At 32.9% G+C, this 16,976-nt stretch overlaps 1 protein-coding gene across 10 annotated transcripts; it reads left to right on the forward strand.

The window, feature by feature from the left end:
• Nucleotides 1–7,059: 7,059 nt before the first annotated feature.
• Nucleotides 7,060–12,092, forward strand: LOC121975094. 10 transcript variants are annotated; one of them, XM_042526493.1, is made up of 7 exons: nucleotides 7,060–7,176; nucleotides 7,709–7,797; nucleotides 7,883–7,952; nucleotides 8,935–9,082; nucleotides 9,170–9,460; nucleotides 10,933–11,507; nucleotides 11,603–12,092. In XM_042526493.1, the coding sequence occupies exons 2-6, from the start codon at nucleotides 7,731–7,733 to the stop codon at nucleotides 11,485–11,487; spliced, it is 1,131 nt and encodes a 376-aa protein (XP_042382427.1). In that variant the 5' UTR covers nucleotides 7,060–7,176; nucleotides 7,709–7,730; the 3' UTR covers nucleotides 11,488–11,507; nucleotides 11,603–12,092. The 10 variants fall into 10 exon arrangements, with proteins under 10 accessions (XP_042382427.1, XP_042382426.1, XP_042382428.1 ...); XM_042526492.1 differs by having other exon boundaries at nucleotides 11,656–12,092; XM_042526494.1 differs by having other exon boundaries at nucleotides 10,936–11,507; nucleotides 11,656–12,092.
• Nucleotides 12,093–16,976: the final 4,884 nt, after the last annotated feature.

Consider the following 16,976-nt stretch of genomic DNA (forward strand, 5'->3'; position numbering starts at 1 on the left):
CTTTGTGTAAGGTTTTCTCCACCTACGTGTCCGTGTGGATACTTCTAGAGGACCGACACTTGACGGTCTAGAGATCCGGCAACTCCTTGGACGAGCGGGAACGCGAAAGGCACGCAACAAGGGTAAAGTTCTTAACATGTAGATCTAGGAGTAGATCTAAAGTTTTTACAAACTCGTACAAGAAAAAAAAAGGTTTTTCGATAATTTTTGTTTACGAATCTTTGCACGAGATCCATGGCTTTGGGTGACTCGGGGTTTCCGCGACGCGAAAAAGTGGTTTTCGTGGCCCGAAGAACCCAACAAAGAGCTCCAAGCCTTTGAGAGTTTCGGCCACCACAAAGAGGGAGAGAGGAAGAGGATGGCCGACCACTCCTAGGAATAAAAGAGGGAGAGAAATAATAGAGGTTGTATCTCATGAAGGCACACTCACCCCTTCTTTTATATTCCTTGGTCTAGGCAAATTAGGAAATTTAATTACAATAAAATTTCCTTAATTTCCTTGACATGATTTAATTGAGAAAAATAAAATAAAATTTCCCAATTTAATCTATATTGGTCGGCCACGTCAAGGGGAAACAATTTAGACAAGTTTTAATCAACAAATTAAAACTTCCTAATTTGTTTCCGGAAATTTAAAAAAATAAAATTTCTCTTCAAAAATCTCTTCATGATTGATAAAAGGAAATTTCTATAATTTTAATTTTACAACATGTGAATAATTTTTAAAGAGAAAATAAAATATCTCACCAATCTACAAATAAGGAAAGAGATCTAATCTCTTTCTTTAATCTTTTGTAGATCTTTTACAAGAGAGATATTTTAATTTTAATTCTCTTTAATAAATTATTTTTTCCACATAATAAAAATTAAAATTAAAATTCCTTTTTAATTTAATTTGGCCGGCCCCCACTAGCTTGAGTTCAAGCTAGGGCCGGCCACCCCAATTTATACCTAGGTCGACCCTAGCTTAATTCCCAAGCTAGCTTGGCCGGCCCCCTATTGGTGGGTATAGAAGGTGGGTATAGGTGGGTATAGTACTCTATAAATAAGAGGCTACGATAGGGACCGAGAGGAGAAATTGGTTTTGGTCTCCCGATAAAATTAAGCATCCCGTGTTCGCCCCGAACACACAACTTAATTTTATCAATAATAATTCATTCCACTAGAGAACTATTATTGAACTACCGCACCAATCCCAAATTACATTTTTGGGCTCCTTCTTATTATGAGTGTGTTAGTCTCCCCGTGTTTAAGATATCGAATGTCCACTAATTAAGTGAGTTACTGACAACTCATTTAATTAATATCTTAGTCCAAGAGTGGTACCACTCAACCTTATTGTCATGTCGGACTAAGTCCACGTGCAGGGTTTAACATGACAATCCTTATGAGCTCCTCTTGAGGACATTATCAATCTAGTATCTCTAGGACACAATTTCCTTCTATAATCAACAACACACACTATAAGTGATATCATTTCCCAACTTATCGGGTTTATTGATTCATCGAACTAAATCTCACCCATTGATGAATTAAAGAAATAAATATCAAATATATGTGCTTGTTATTATATTAGGATTAAGAGCACACACTTCCATAATAACTGAGGTCTTTGTTCCTTTATCAAGTCAGTATAAAAGAAACGACCTCAAATGGTCCTTCTCAATACACTCTGAGTGTACTAGTGTAATTATATAGTCAAGATAAACTAATACCTAATTACACTACGACCTTCTAATGGTTTGTTCCTTTCCATATTGGTCGTGAGCTACTGTTTATAATTTATAAGGTACTGATAACATTATCTTCTGCATGTGACACCACATACTATGTTATCTACAATATAAATTAATTGAACAACTACAACTAAATGTAGACAATTTGACCAAATGTGATTCTTTATTCATAATGAATGTTTACCAAGCTTAGACTTTCAGTATACACTCCAACATTGCAGTGGTGCTAGTTTACACAAACCAGTGCTGGTTTGTACAAACCAACACCAACGTTGGTGTTGCTTTCGTGTTGGTTTGTACAGACTAGCGTAAACCAACACCAATGCGTTGGTGCTGGTTTTTAAAGACCAACACGTTGGAATTGGTCTATAAAGATCAGCTCCAACGTTGGTGTTAGTTTAGTTTGTAGAAATTATCACTACTTTGTATGTAGAAGAAAGAAGAGAATTAGAAACAAGTACTACTTTACATGCAGGAAAGAGGAGAATTATTACATGCATATAAGGGAGATATTAAAAAATTCGGATCAAAGCCGAGGAGAATTAGAAACAAGTACTACTTTGTATTGCATGTAAAGTAATTAATTAATCATATTATTTTATTTTATAATAATCATTCCTTATACATATTGGAATTAACTAATGAGGGAAAACAACATACTTGCCACAAACTATTAGCAAGATTTAGATTTTAAGAATATGCCCGAGGTAAATGATGAACTTAAGGATTGTAATGATTATTCTTTACACACTACTAAATATGGCCGTAATCACATCATCTCATGCCTCAAGAAGCCTCATTAATTTTGTGAGCCACGGGTGGGTTAGGACAAATGACCTTACATTTAATGGTAGTATAGACCCTAATGTATTAATTCTTGATTGGTTAGAAATTAAAGAATATTGAGCTTCTTAGTCGTTCGTCGCAAATACTTCTCGATTTATTCTAGTGGCTATGAAAAAATTTTATAGGACTAAGCTGGTCATCCTAGGACATAATTTTACCACTATTGGACGAGTAAGATTTGTTAAATTCACACTTAGTAGAGCATGTAAAATTTAATGAGGATGTGTTCAAAGCACTATAGACCAAGATGGATATATTAGCATGAAATAAAAACATGATATGTCTTACTAAACTTTAAGAGACGGTTGTCTAATAAATATGTAAAAATAAAACAACCTTCCTCAAGTGAATTGAACTCGAAGACATCATCCAAAGACCTTAGTTTCTTATAATCCATGGTCTTGTTGCTAAAATAAAAGAAATATGTTCAAATAAACTTCTCCATAACCCAACCTTAGAGAAATCGTCTAAAACTATTTCAGAAGAGTTCTCTAGTGATATTTTGGATAAGCCTTTTAATGATGCAATATTAGAAAAATCCCTGAAGAGTTCTTAAGTGATATTTTGGATAAGCCTTTTAATGATGCAATATTAGAAAAATCCCTTATTAACTTGACTTCATTGAAATCCAATCCACTAGATACTAATGACGACTTTAAGACACATAATACATTCATGTTATCTAGAGAAGCTAAATGAAACTAAACACACTAAGCATCATGATTTAGTAATGCAAGATGACCGTTTAAAAATTTACAAATAACTTAATATGATTCATTCCATATTTACTTGTACCTTTGATGTCTGTCAACCAATTGAATTAAATGTCTTCTTGTCTTCTATATCTCAAACTAGCAACTCTAATTTTTATATTAAAAATATAACTACGGATACAATAATGAAAATTATAATATGTAATGTTTATTATAAAATATTTAATGGTACAGTGAGTTTTCCTATTGCATTTATTAATTTAAAGTCTTTCATCACATCTACATTAGATGCATTCATACCATGCATATCTTTTTTATTTGGTTATATTATGAGAAAGATTAATTACAATGCTTTCATTTAACTTTCTAATTTATTTAAACACAAGTTCAATTTTAAAATTAGAAGATATGCTAATTTGCTTAGGGAAGTTCAAGCATTTGTCTTCATTTCTGATTTTGTTACTGATTTTGTGGAATCATCATCATTGTTGCCTTCATGCAATTTCAATGAAGGCATGAGTATAAAGAAACATTGCAAAACAGGGTTATTGAAGTGATTGTCCTCTATGCTTGGAAATGAAGAAAATGAATATTGTAAGAAATAAAATAATTTTAAAGACAATAAATTGAAGATAAATTTCAAATTGGCTCATCGGAATAAAAGGAAAGAAAATGAAATTTTCAATAATAGAAGATATTCAAGATTGACGCATTTACAATAAATAAAATTAAAATACCAAAAACTCATGATTGCCACATCTGTAATAAATCAGAGATTTTATTTTTATTATTTGATAATTACTATTTTTATTTTGATAATAAATAGGAAATAATTATAATCCCTTTTGGTTTAGTCTATTTTATTTTATTTTACTTAGAATATTTATTTCTATGTTTACTGTGGAGTTGAATCTATAATAGGAGTCCATAGTTTTGTATTTTAGTCACCTTTAAATTAATATAATTTTCAATTTGACTTTGCTATGTAAAAGTTGTTACTCTGTATGTGTGAGCTTGTTTCTTTCTTTGCATCATCCACTTCATACCTAGTTCTTGGGTTGTTGGACGGTTCGAATTTAGTACTACGCCACTCTTCTCTTGAACTTTTTACTTATGTTTAGTAATCAATCATCCTTAACCTATTAGACTTTTTACCTATATATATAGTGTCCAATTATCCTGGGCCTAGTGAAACTTTATTACATGACAAATATCTAGTCCACTATAATCCATTTTGGATTTCATATTTGCCTATCAAATGTCTTATCCTGCTAGACCCATTTGAACTTTATTTCTGCCTGTTAAATATTCAATTCACTTTGATCTATTTGACCCTTTTATTTATATCAACTCATGAACATTCTCATTTCTCTTCTAATATGTCTTATAAGTTTTTTTTTTACCTACATATTTGACACATTATATAAAAAAATAATAACTTTAAATCCTTTATCATATAGCAAAATACTGATTTAATTAGTTGATGTCGTCTTCACCAAGAGTAGATCCTCTCGATCATAAAATACGATTCAGAGGATAGGCCATTGCACTGATTAGTTGATTTGCATAGATCCCATTTGTTAAAAATATGAGGTCCATTCAAATCAACTAATAAATTTTTATGATTCATCATCTGATCCACAAAGTACGGACTCGAGAATCCTGCCCGATCTTCACTAACAAGTACAAATAAAAAGTAAATAAAAAAAAGAATTATCCTTGACATAATAACATAATCATCAATATCGAAGATTATTCCAAATATAATTTTACATAGTATTTTATACAATTTTGAAGTTTAGGAAAATTCCATTCCACCACCATAGTATTTTATACAATTTTGAAGTTTAGGAAAATTCCATTCCATAGGAAAATAGTATAATCATTAGTTGTTGCCTTTATAATTTTACACAAATGAGTGTATAATCATTCTATGCCGACACAATATCAAATTTTAAGGAATTAATTTAAAAAGTTCTAATATTTTAAAGTCACAAGTGCATTTTAAATATCGTAGCAAGGTCATTTTAAATTTTGTCAAGCTACTGTAAAATTTTATTACAGTTGATTTATAATTTAAAATGCACTTCAAAATTTAGTATTTTAGTTGAATAGAAGGTCTGAACCTAATTTACTAGCTAGTAACCACCTTTAAAAAGACCTAAAGTATAGCTTTTTGTTTTAAAATTTCTGACGTAAATATAATTTTGGACAAGATTCAAACAAAAAAAACTCAAAAGAATCATGGATGACATCGTATTTTAATTTTTTATATGACAAGAGCATCTCACCCCATATATAATTATCCCATTATCATTCCTATACAATAATCACTTATTATTATTATTATTTTTCTCTTATTTATTTATCATCAAAATTGATGTGTGTATATTACCTATGAATTCGTAGTTGATACGTAATTGTAACAGCTACAGTTTGATAGTTATTATAACTGAGCTGTCACACAGTTGTAGCAGCTACAGTCCTATAATTATTATACAGTTATAATAGTTATGGTTTCATAATTATTATCACTGAGCCACCACACAGTTATAATAGATATAATCCCGCAGCTGATACACAGTTGTAACAGCTATTATTTTATAGCTACTACAACATGAAAAATAATTAAAATTAAAATTATTTGACCTTTCAAAAAAATTTAAATGATATTTTTTGAGCCTATAACCTAACCACTATAGGTTTTACTCCGTAATCAATTGTAGATCTCTAAATATACTTCGATTTGATATATGTCTCGTGATTCAACCCGAGTCAAAATTATGGTCTTTTAAAGTTTAACATTCACATTATAACAACTACGATTTTATAGCTTTTACAATTAAGCTGCTATCTAGTTGTAACAGCTATGGTTTCATAACTATTAAAATGTGAACGTTAAACCTTAAATTTTAATATGCTATAACTTTTGACTCGGGTTGAACCGTAAAACGCATAATATATTAAATTGAAACTCGTTCATAAATCTATAATTGAGTATGGGATGAAACTCGTAATGACGCAATTTTATACTAAAAATATATTATTTAAATTCTTATGATAGGCTCCGAATAATTTATTTAAAAAAATTATTTTACAATAACTAGAAAATCATAACTATTATACATTTATAATAGCGATTATTTCATAATTATTGCAATACACTTACTAGCATTATGATTTCGTAATTTATATAACACGGTTGAATTATGATTCTTTTTTAGGTTCATCATCCTCTCATGTTATAGTTTGAGTAGGGATAGTCGGATGCCGTCCGAAGGCAATGGCTTTCGGACGACCTTCGATTATCCATCCCGATATAAACTATAATTTAAGAGGATGATGAATCCAAAAAAAATTTATAATTAATTATAATCATATCACTATCATAATTTAATAATAATTTTATATGATCCATCCTCTAATCCATAAAAATTATGTACTAAGGTGGCGTTTGGTTAAATGACGGGAATGACTATGAGTATGAGTTTGATAGTAAAATGGAATGAGAATGGAAATGGAAATGAAACCCACCTAGTTATATGAGTTTTGTTGATTCCCAAAAATCTAGAAATCATTCCTAAATTGTCATTCCCAAATCCACAAATCAAATACTATATTTTACTATCATTTCATTCCCTCATTCCTAAATTCATCAATCAAACATCCCCTAAGACATCTGATGCATCAGTTAGAGTTTAATATAGGTTGAAATTGTTGGGTAAACAATATATATATTTTTTTAAAAAAACATTTATAATAGGAGAAGCAGTACCTTCAAAATTTGCGGAGTAGCAGGCAGAATCCAAACACGCCTCAAGCTGCGGAGGAAGTGACGGAAGAGGAGGGAGGCATCGCGTAGAGGCCGTAGCGTAGCCCATGTGAGTGTTGCCTTTCTTTCTCGACCTACGCCTCTCCCAAACGCACCTAGGGTTTCGGTTCGTCCTTCTCTTTTCGCATCGAGCCTAACAGCTCGATTGGTAGGCTTTAATGACGCGGACCGGGGTTGTCGTTTCTTGCCTCTCTCTGTCTTTGTATTGGAAATTGTAGTTTCTTGATCCTTGTTTGATTTGTGGTTTTCGATTTGGCCCTAGAACCTCGAATTTATTCTTTTGTTTCCGTTGTCGGATTGGTTCATTTGACTTTCGTTCTTCACAAGAAAGAGAAATTGAGGCGTTTGATCCTGAGGGGTAATCTGCGAAGAAATAGTGTTAATTAGCTATAATTTGCAGTTCCCATTTGTTTATCCATTCATTGATGTTGAATCAAAATCAAAAGAATCAAACTATAGGGCCATGTTGGAGGTTCGTGACCTGATAACTCTGAAGCCTTTGGTTCAAAAATAAATGTTTCCCCTCATTGGTTAGATTATGAAGGATAGAAGATATGCCATGCTTTCTTTAATCTTTTCAGGAGCTAGAATGGTTTCATTGTTATGGTGGAGATTGCTAATTTAACGCTTCGTTCTACATTGATAACCTGGAAAATTCTGCAGTACAAGTGTAGGTGCTATTTTCTGGGCGCCTGGTACTTCTTTTTTGGCAGCAACAATTTGTGAATAAGTAAGTAATCAATTGATCTTTCCAGATGATAAAAAGAATGATATAACATATTATTATTGGAGCAAAAATAAGCGAGAGACTCATCCTGTAAAAAGGTATTAGTTAATACAAAGCATGCTGCATATATCAAAGTTGAATTACTTGCTATGCATGAATGAGACTTTGTAGATTTGATATAAAACTTGCTCGAAAATAATAGCTAAATATAAAATTGATCTTGGTAAGTGCTGCAATTTGCTTAGTAGACATTGAAGAAAAAACATTTTTTTCCTCATGCCTGTTTTCTTGTTTTTTGTTCCATGCATTGGTAATGTTATTTAACTCACATATAAATTAATGCTTGCTATTTGTGGCATTGAAGTCAGCATAACTGTACAAATGATTTAGAACATTTATAAAATTATCTACATCTGATAATTGGATTATTGCATAAGAATAACAAGTTTGTGGGATGGGCTTTCTTGTCAACTGTCAATATGATGCTGCCTTCAGATTATCACAAGAATTTAGAGTTGACTAAAAGAGATTAGATTTACTGAGTGTACAAAATTGTGGGTTTTCTATGTGGGATTTTCTGTACACATCTTCCTTCTGTATTTCATTTTAGCGTTGGTTGCTTACTTCACTTTTGATAGTAGCTTAAAGTTAGTTTTCCTATCTCTGCTTGTTTCTGAAAGAACTACACCACTCATGTTTCCAAAATTAAAGAAATTGTTTCCTATTTATTTCATGCCGTTTTTGCCTATTCTACATTGTTTTCTTCCTGTTGTTTTATGCTTGGTTGTGATAGTAGCTTAGTGCTACCCTTGTTTGTTTTTTTTTCTCTATTTATTTACCAGATTATAAACCGCTTTATTTGCCAAAATAGGTGAACTTATACATTAGTTAATGCACTTCGTGTTATTGTTTGTTTATGAAAGTGACTACACTTATTTTCCAGGGAAAAAATTATTTCTCATTTTCTTCGTGCACATTTCACCTACTTTAGATTTTTTTTGTTTTTGTTACAGGTTTTTTACTAATTAGTATTATCGACATTTTCTCCATCATCTTTTAATTACTTTGCCATATCACCAGTTGGAGTGTTAAAAATTCTCCCTCAATTTTCCAAGTGATGGATCGCTGGATTGGGTGCTTTAGAATTTGTCTTAATCCAAGCAAATCTGTTTCTTGCATCAAAATTACTGCTTCGCTTATGATCTCTCCATCTTCCAGAACTCTGCTGGTAAATTTTCCCAGTCTCTTAATCCTTGTGAATCTTGTCAAACCTGATATTTCCCTTATCCTTTCTTGTTTTTGTTATTTATAACAGATTCCTTCCATTAATGCTATCTTCTTTTGTGGGGATAAGGTCCAAGGAACTGGAAATTCTGTGATTGAGAGGTTATCAGATTCAAGGAATATATCTGAGTCGATTGTATCAAAATTAGGGTCTTCAACTAATGTTTGGGTGATAGAGGCATCTACGTATAATGGATCTTTTGCCCTTTACAAGGAATTTATTCCATCATTGACTTCTCGAGGTGAACCAAAACAATATGATCCTAGTGGATTCCTTGCTTCATCTGCAATTGTTTCAATCTTATCCAGGTGTTTGGAACAGGTAAGTATTATTTTATTTAAAATTTAGAGTACTTCATAGGTTCCTCAATGTTCTTTTAGATTAACATGTGGCGGTCTAATATTTGGTACAATCATAATAGTATTTGACATGGTTTAAAATTTCATTTCGTGCTGAGTAAAATTTACCATGTTCTGCCCGTTGCCTAGCACCGACATTGCGTGCTGCCACTGGGGCTGTCGTGAACCCACGCCAACCTCCATGGGTTGGGTTGTCCCCATGGGATGCTCGCAGGCGACAAATGCATGTTGCAGAAAGCCTAATAAAATCTTATGTTAATAATTAACCTAAGCTTAGTAATTTCAATCAACTCCTAGCTATAATAGGATAATCTAAATAGATTTAATCAAAGCTATATTGAAATCGTATGGTTTCGTCATAAATCAAAACTCCAATATTGTTCAGAATTTTAAACCATGGTATTTGACGTTTGTGGAATGTTCAAGTTAACAAAGTGAAAATATGTAATCTAAACCTTGGAAAGAAGTACGACATGGATGGTAGTCGTTATTTATTTTCTGAGAGAAAAGCTTGGATGACTATGCCCACCTGTGAGTATTCAGTAAATATATTGAATATATATATGGGTAGGCAATATATAATCATGTGCCCATCACCAATAGGATTTTGGGAATAAACTGTTATGCAACTATTTACTTTATAACAATTTTCATTCATAATTTGCATATTCAATAGAGAGTTGGGAAAGGTCACTTGATGTAGTTACTTGTAAAAGCTCATTCGCCCCCAGAGCGTAGCGCAGACGGTGGGCGCATGGTATCTCTGGCGTAATGGTCAGGGGTCGATTCTCAGGAACTGACGACCTGGGGTTTACCCCGCCATGCGCGCCTGTGTACCTGCATGAACCTCCCTTTATATCCGTGGGGCCGGCACTAGGGGGGCCGCTAAGGTAGCGGATCTACCTTTTTGTAAAAGCTCATTCATGTCCCTCGGGACGGACAGTTGGCTAGCGTATAGTGGTGTTGCTACCATGAGATCTGGGAGTCAAATCTCGGCTAGTAGTCGGGTGTCTATCTTCCCCCTGCGCTATTTAACTGCCTAAGGCTAGTAGTCACCCGTAATTTATCTCTTCCATGTTGGTCAGGGACGGGCTGGTTGAGGCGATGGGGGCGAGCGAATTGCCTTTTGCTACCTTGTAAAAGCTCATTCATTAACTCTCTTTCTCTCTCTTTAAGCTGAGCTATTTGAATTAATCTTCTTCTTTTTATATCCTTCTATGAATCATTTTCTTTTATGTTTCTCATCTCATCTTATTTCCTATTTAATATTTTTATTGGCTTTGCTGCGTAAATGGAAAAAAATATAGACAATTGGTAGTTGTGTTTGCTTTATATTATTCATCATCGTACTTAATATAAAAGAAATGAAAAGAGAATGACTTGAACCCTGGCCACATGCATATTCCTTTTTCCCTTGTTTTCTCTTGCGATTAGCAGGTGACCACATCCTCAAGCAACCTGATAGAACAGACAAGAGAAAATCCACATGCTACTACATTGTTGTCAGCTCCTTTTCCTAAAACAATCATTCTGGGTTTCAGCAAAGGTGGCACTGTAGTAAACCAGCTTGTAACTGAATATGCCGAGTTGATATCTTCACCCCAGTCATTTGATAGAAAGCAAGTCCACATGTATCCAATCTCCAAGGAGGATCTCTTGCTGAGCATCTCTGAGTTCCATTATGTTGATGTTGGATTAAATTGTGCTGGTGCCTATTTGACCGATCATTCTGTTATTAAGGAGATTGCTCAATGTTTGTTGCTTAATAATGCTAGTCTTCGGTTTGTTCTTCATGGGACTCCTCGACAATGGTCTGACCATCATCGTCCATGGATTAATAGAGAAAAAGATACCCTCCTGCAAATGCTCAAAGATGAAACTCATAGATGTGAAGGAAAATTGCAGGTTGAGGAGAGATTCTATTTTATCAATATGAAGCCCAGTTTGCAGATGCATTTTGAAATAATTCAAGTTATGGATATTACATAATTTTCTGCAGTTGTGGAATTGTAAGGTTCTTCTTGAAGTATCTTGTTTTTTTTTCTCTAATGGAATTTTTTTCTGATCTAAGTTCCATTAATTTTCTTGTGCTGCTTGGCTCTAGGCGCAATTTATATTTAGCTTTCTGTGCTATTAATGCCCTGCTATTTACATCAGAGAATCTGGTGTGCTACCTACAGACGTGGGAGATGAACTGAGACCCGTTGGCACACACATTTCTGTTATACTGCATGAGAGTAGTGTAGTTGGCTACGGATTTTCTCGAGTGCTTGTCGTAGCATGAAACAAGACAGAAGGAATCTTGCTTAAGTCCTGTTGATCACACAGGGATGCGCCCGAGAAGCTAAAAAGCTTGGATCATTCCAGAAACAATGATAAGAATTGATCGGTGAGAAACTACCACTACCATATTAGATTCTTTGGTTTCAGAGGTAGGAGCTGTGGTTAAAGAAGCTGTGGTCAGAGAAAGGAGTTGGAAAATTGAGTTTTTGTAATCAATAAATTGAATGTGGACATGGATGATTATTTTGTAAGAAGATGGTTGTAAAATAATTTGTCAAGTGAATAAAAATTGTCTAATATTGTTCGGGCAATGAAGAGTTGATTCAATATTATCGGACAAAAGTATTGGCAATATATTGAGAAAATAATTAATTAATCATTAAAAATTAATTAATTAATTGGTTGATTATTTAATTATTTAAGTTAATGATATTAATTAATTACAGTTAATTGATTGATTAATATAGCATAATTAAAATTAAAGAGATTAACTTAATTAATTAAGTTAATGATATTTGTAAAAGCTATATCTATCTCTCTTTTTTATCCTTCAAAACATGTTTCTCCCTTATAAAAGGAATTCCATTTCGGTTCGACTCATTCCATTTTCAAATTGTAAATTCTTGTTTTAAGATTTTTTTTCCTCTCCCTTTCCTTTAAGAGTTTGAAAGCTTTACAAGTTCATCAGAACTCAAAATTTAAAGTTGCTCCTATTTTGAATTGTAGGTCGTATTTTGGTGGGCGATTATCAATCAATCACATTTGGATAGGGCAATATCATTTTAAAGAAAAAAAACTTTACCTTCCTTTCAATCTTAAAGTCTTATGCTTACTTAAAGTTGTGTATCAATATTTGAAAGATAATCAATAACATTAAGTAGATGATGATAATACCAAGTAAGATATATTTATCACTGGAAGGAGTGCCTTGATAATCACAAAAGTATGTCAAGAGTATAAATAAGATAAAATTCACATCGTCTTATCGAGCACTACAAAAAATAAGGTATTTTGAGACAAAATTAGGGACGAATTTTAAAAAAAAATTCGTTGCAAAAAATTTAGGGACAAAATTTGGGACGAAAATTTTTTTGTCCCAAAATGGTTGATTCCAACTTTTGGAATGAATTATGGATTGTTGCAAATTTGGGAACGAATTTGGGGACGAATTTGGCGACGAATAAAATTTTCGTCCCCAAATTCGTTGCAAAAAAGTATACAAATTTGCAACGAATTTTTTTTTTTTTTGCAAACTTAGGAACCAATTTGGGGACGAATTCACATAAATTTTCCGCCAAATTTATCTCTATTTTTGCAACAAATTTGGGGACGAATTCGGTGACAAATTATATTTTGTTGCCAAGTTTGTCCCTAATATTGCAACAAATTTGGGGACAAATTCGGTGACAAATTTTTTTTTGTTGCCATTTTTGTTCCTAAGTTTGCAACGAATAATAAATTTGTTGCAAAACTGGCAACAAAAACTTGCCAAATTTTCGTCCCAGAATTTGGGACGAATTCTGGGACGAATTTTGTAGATTTGTCCCAGATTCTGGGACGAATTCTGGGACGAAAATAATTTAGTCCCAAATTACGATAGAATTGGGACAAATCATTTTCGTTGACAAATTCGTCCCTATATCAAATATTTTTTTTCAACTTCAATTTATTTCTGCAATACCATCTAAATACATAAAAACCAAATTCAAATAACAAATAATATGCATTCAACACATCCTAATTTAACATTCAACACATCAACTCATAATTCAAGAAATATAAAGATTTCAACAAAGTTTACAAGATCCATCTTGTTCAACAAAGTTTACAAATTCAACAACCCAATGTTTTATATGTCCATCATCCATCCAACAACACTAAGAATACATATAGTCATCTTCGTGTGCCACAAAATCTTTGATCCTCATCAAATCTCCTTTGCCTACATAACAACAAACAAATAAACTAGATTATGTGTAACAAGAAAGATTGTAAATATTATACGATATGGCCATGTAAAAAGAATAATTGGAAACAAAACATAAATGTGAAATTCCTTAAACATTCTAATAAAAGCCCTAATTCTAATAAAAGTCATATTTACCAACGATATGAATCATTCATGTCATAACAACGGTAAATAAAATTATAAGCATTATTTTGAAGCTAAGTACATGTATCGTAACTATGATACAACCTAATATAATTGGCACATCATATATAGAGAGAGAGAGGGATCTTGTGAAGTATGGTATTAGGGTTCAAATTTTCTCACTTAGTTAACTTTATTTTTCATTTTAATTTGCTGAATTTATAGTTTTGTCTTTGGTTGGTATTTAATGTAAACTAAAGGATGTTTAAAATAATTGTTCCTTTCATTGTGTTAACTAGTTGACAATTTCATATGAATAACTTTAGCACATTTTTAACAACTCTTTGCAAAATATTAAGGTAGGAGGATGCATCATTATCTAGTAAAGAATTTTAGAATAGTGTGATATAATTCTAGATGAAATATAGAACTTTTATGTATTTATATAGTTTTGAGACTGTACATAGATCAAATTCAGAACTTTTATGCATCATTATCATTGAAGACAAAACAAGAAAGAGCAGCTTATCAAAAAGAAGGAACATAATTAAACAACTATTTAAAGCTAACTTTAACATAATTATTTAAAGTTAACTTTATATAATTAAACAACTATAACATAATTATTTAAAGCTAACTGTATATATAGATCAGTAAATGGATATTAATGAACTTAGGAATACCGAAAAGAGGTGAACAAATACAGCTGTCTTCAACTACAGTGAGATCACACCAAATTGAGACCTGCACAAACAACATTATCAAATCAGGACAAAAATAAAGTTAGAGTATTAGAGACTCCATTCATATTGCCTAGTTATGCTTTAATTTTGTTACTGGTACACAACTAAGAATCATATAGATTAGTCTACGTCAAAGATAAGTCATCTCATACATTGACAGTGGAACAGTGCAAGAAGACAATAGACTTAACCTACAAATGGCAGAGTTGAAAAGTTAAAAAACCATTGATTAATGTGTAAAGCAGTAAACATGAGAAAAAAATTCATCATACATTATTAAAATCATCAAAAATCATCACCGCCATCATCGTTATCATCGTAGGCATCATCATCATCGTCATTGGGAGGATTTTGACTTTGAGCAGAGCTCAACTGAAGGTGTTTCATGATTAATTCTTGTTGTCGGCGCATATCTCTAATATCTTTCTCCAAATTAGCCCGTTCTAGGTCTCTTTGCACCCTTTCTTGGTCTCTTTGCGATATTATTTCCTTCAGATGGCTAACCTCATCAGTCAAGGTATTTATTTGGGTCGTAAGTGCTGATGTGGAGGAAGAAGTTCCAACTAATCTTTGGGTTCTACTCAAGGAACCCATCCACAATATTCTTCCCCCTTTTGGTCCTCCACTGGCCTCTAACCATAAACTCAAATTATTGCCAACAGACTCCTCAGACCCCTGACTATCGATACCATCTTGTGAGCATGTTTGAGCTAGCTCGAGTTGATCATATTTTTCCTGTTTTGTAAAACACATACGATATTGATTAGATATAATAGAAACACATATAATATTAAGACAATAATGGTAGGTAACTAATTAAATTTAAACCATATATTAAGGTAAAATAAATATTACCTTGACTGCTTTTGCTCTCGCCCCACTCCATGTGTTATCTTTTTTTTTTAAAAGTGCGAGTGAAAGTATCAATGAAAGAAGACTCCTTCCCTGTCTCCCTGGTCTAAAAAAATATTATTTCAAATAATGAAATAATTTGATAGATATTAAAAATTTGTGAAAGAGTGAAACAATTACCATTCTTCGTCTATGCTCATCTATGTTAATGGAGCCTCCCGCATATATAGCACTTGAGTCACCAGAATTGTGAGATTGATTCATTCTATTCAGGTCACTCCTTTGTTTACTTTCCTCCGTTGCCCAAAATATAGTGATCCTCTCCCAATTTTCTTCAGTGATGAAATTTGGCTTTTTCCCCCGACTCTTTGCGTGACTTAATACATGTCTAATGTGATCGCCATATTTCTTTTTAAATATTCTTCGTATCTCCATTTCGTCATTCGGGTCCCAATTATTTAAGCGCTGAAATAGAAATTTATTTTATTATATAATCACTGTAAAATTGAAGTAAACTCAAGAAAATATACTTTGAACTCGCTCCACCAAAGTTGTTTTGTGGCTGGTGGAGTGCTTGAATATGTCAAAGAATCCCCTCCCCAATGGTTGTTCACGATTCTATTTATTTCTCGAACAACTTGTACCGGATTTTCAAAGTTGTATTAAATTACAAAATAACGATGTTAAATAATTAAGATAGGTCTAAAAATAAAATATTTTATAGTACTTACGAATCACCAATGGGGACTAATGGAGCTCTATCATTCCTAAACTCAGCAAATGAGTTTCTTGCTGAGTCAGGAGGATCTGAGTGGACAGGTAACTGCTCTGGGTAAGGTTCTTGTGGCGGCGAATATGAAACCGGTGCAGAAGGTACATGAGATGTGCCCGGCTGATGAAGGGGTGGCATAGGTACACTGGCAGGGGAATATGATGCCGGTGGAGAAGACACATGGGATGGGCCTGCCTGAGTAGGGGGTGGCATAGGTTCACTGGCAGGTGATGGATGTGTCTGGTCCTGTGGTCGCCGTCTACGTCCACCACGTCGAAATATATGCTGGAAATTTCAATAATTTAATAAAATTAATTACAGATCTGATACATAACAAAGGATAATTAAAAACTTACCATTTTTATGTAAATATTATGGAAAAGGGTGGAGGGGAAATTTATGAAATGTGACCTCTGATGACTTGTAGGAACAAATAAAATGTGTTAACAGAGAAAGTAAATCAAATTATAAAAGAGACAGTATATACAATAAAATATGGGAAATTTCTTTAAATAAGCTAACAAAACTTACCCATCATCAAAAATCAAAGTCATCATTGTCATTATCATCTTCCTCTTCCTCTTCCTCTTCCTCCTCCTCCTCCTCTTCCTCCTCCTCTCCTTCCTCCTCCTCCTCCTCCTCATCATCATCAATTTCACTTCTATCTACGTTGATTACTACACCGTTGGGATCTCGTAAAGTTGGAATAATATATTCCTCAGTCTGAAAGGTGTTT

This window comes from Zingiber officinale, chromosome 4B (genome assembly GCF_018446385.1).
Source record: "Zingiber officinale cultivar Zhangliang chromosome 4B, Zo_v1.1, whole genome shotgun sequence".
Taxonomy (NCBI): domain Eukaryota; kingdom Viridiplantae; phylum Streptophyta; class Magnoliopsida; order Zingiberales; family Zingiberaceae; genus Zingiber; species Zingiber officinale.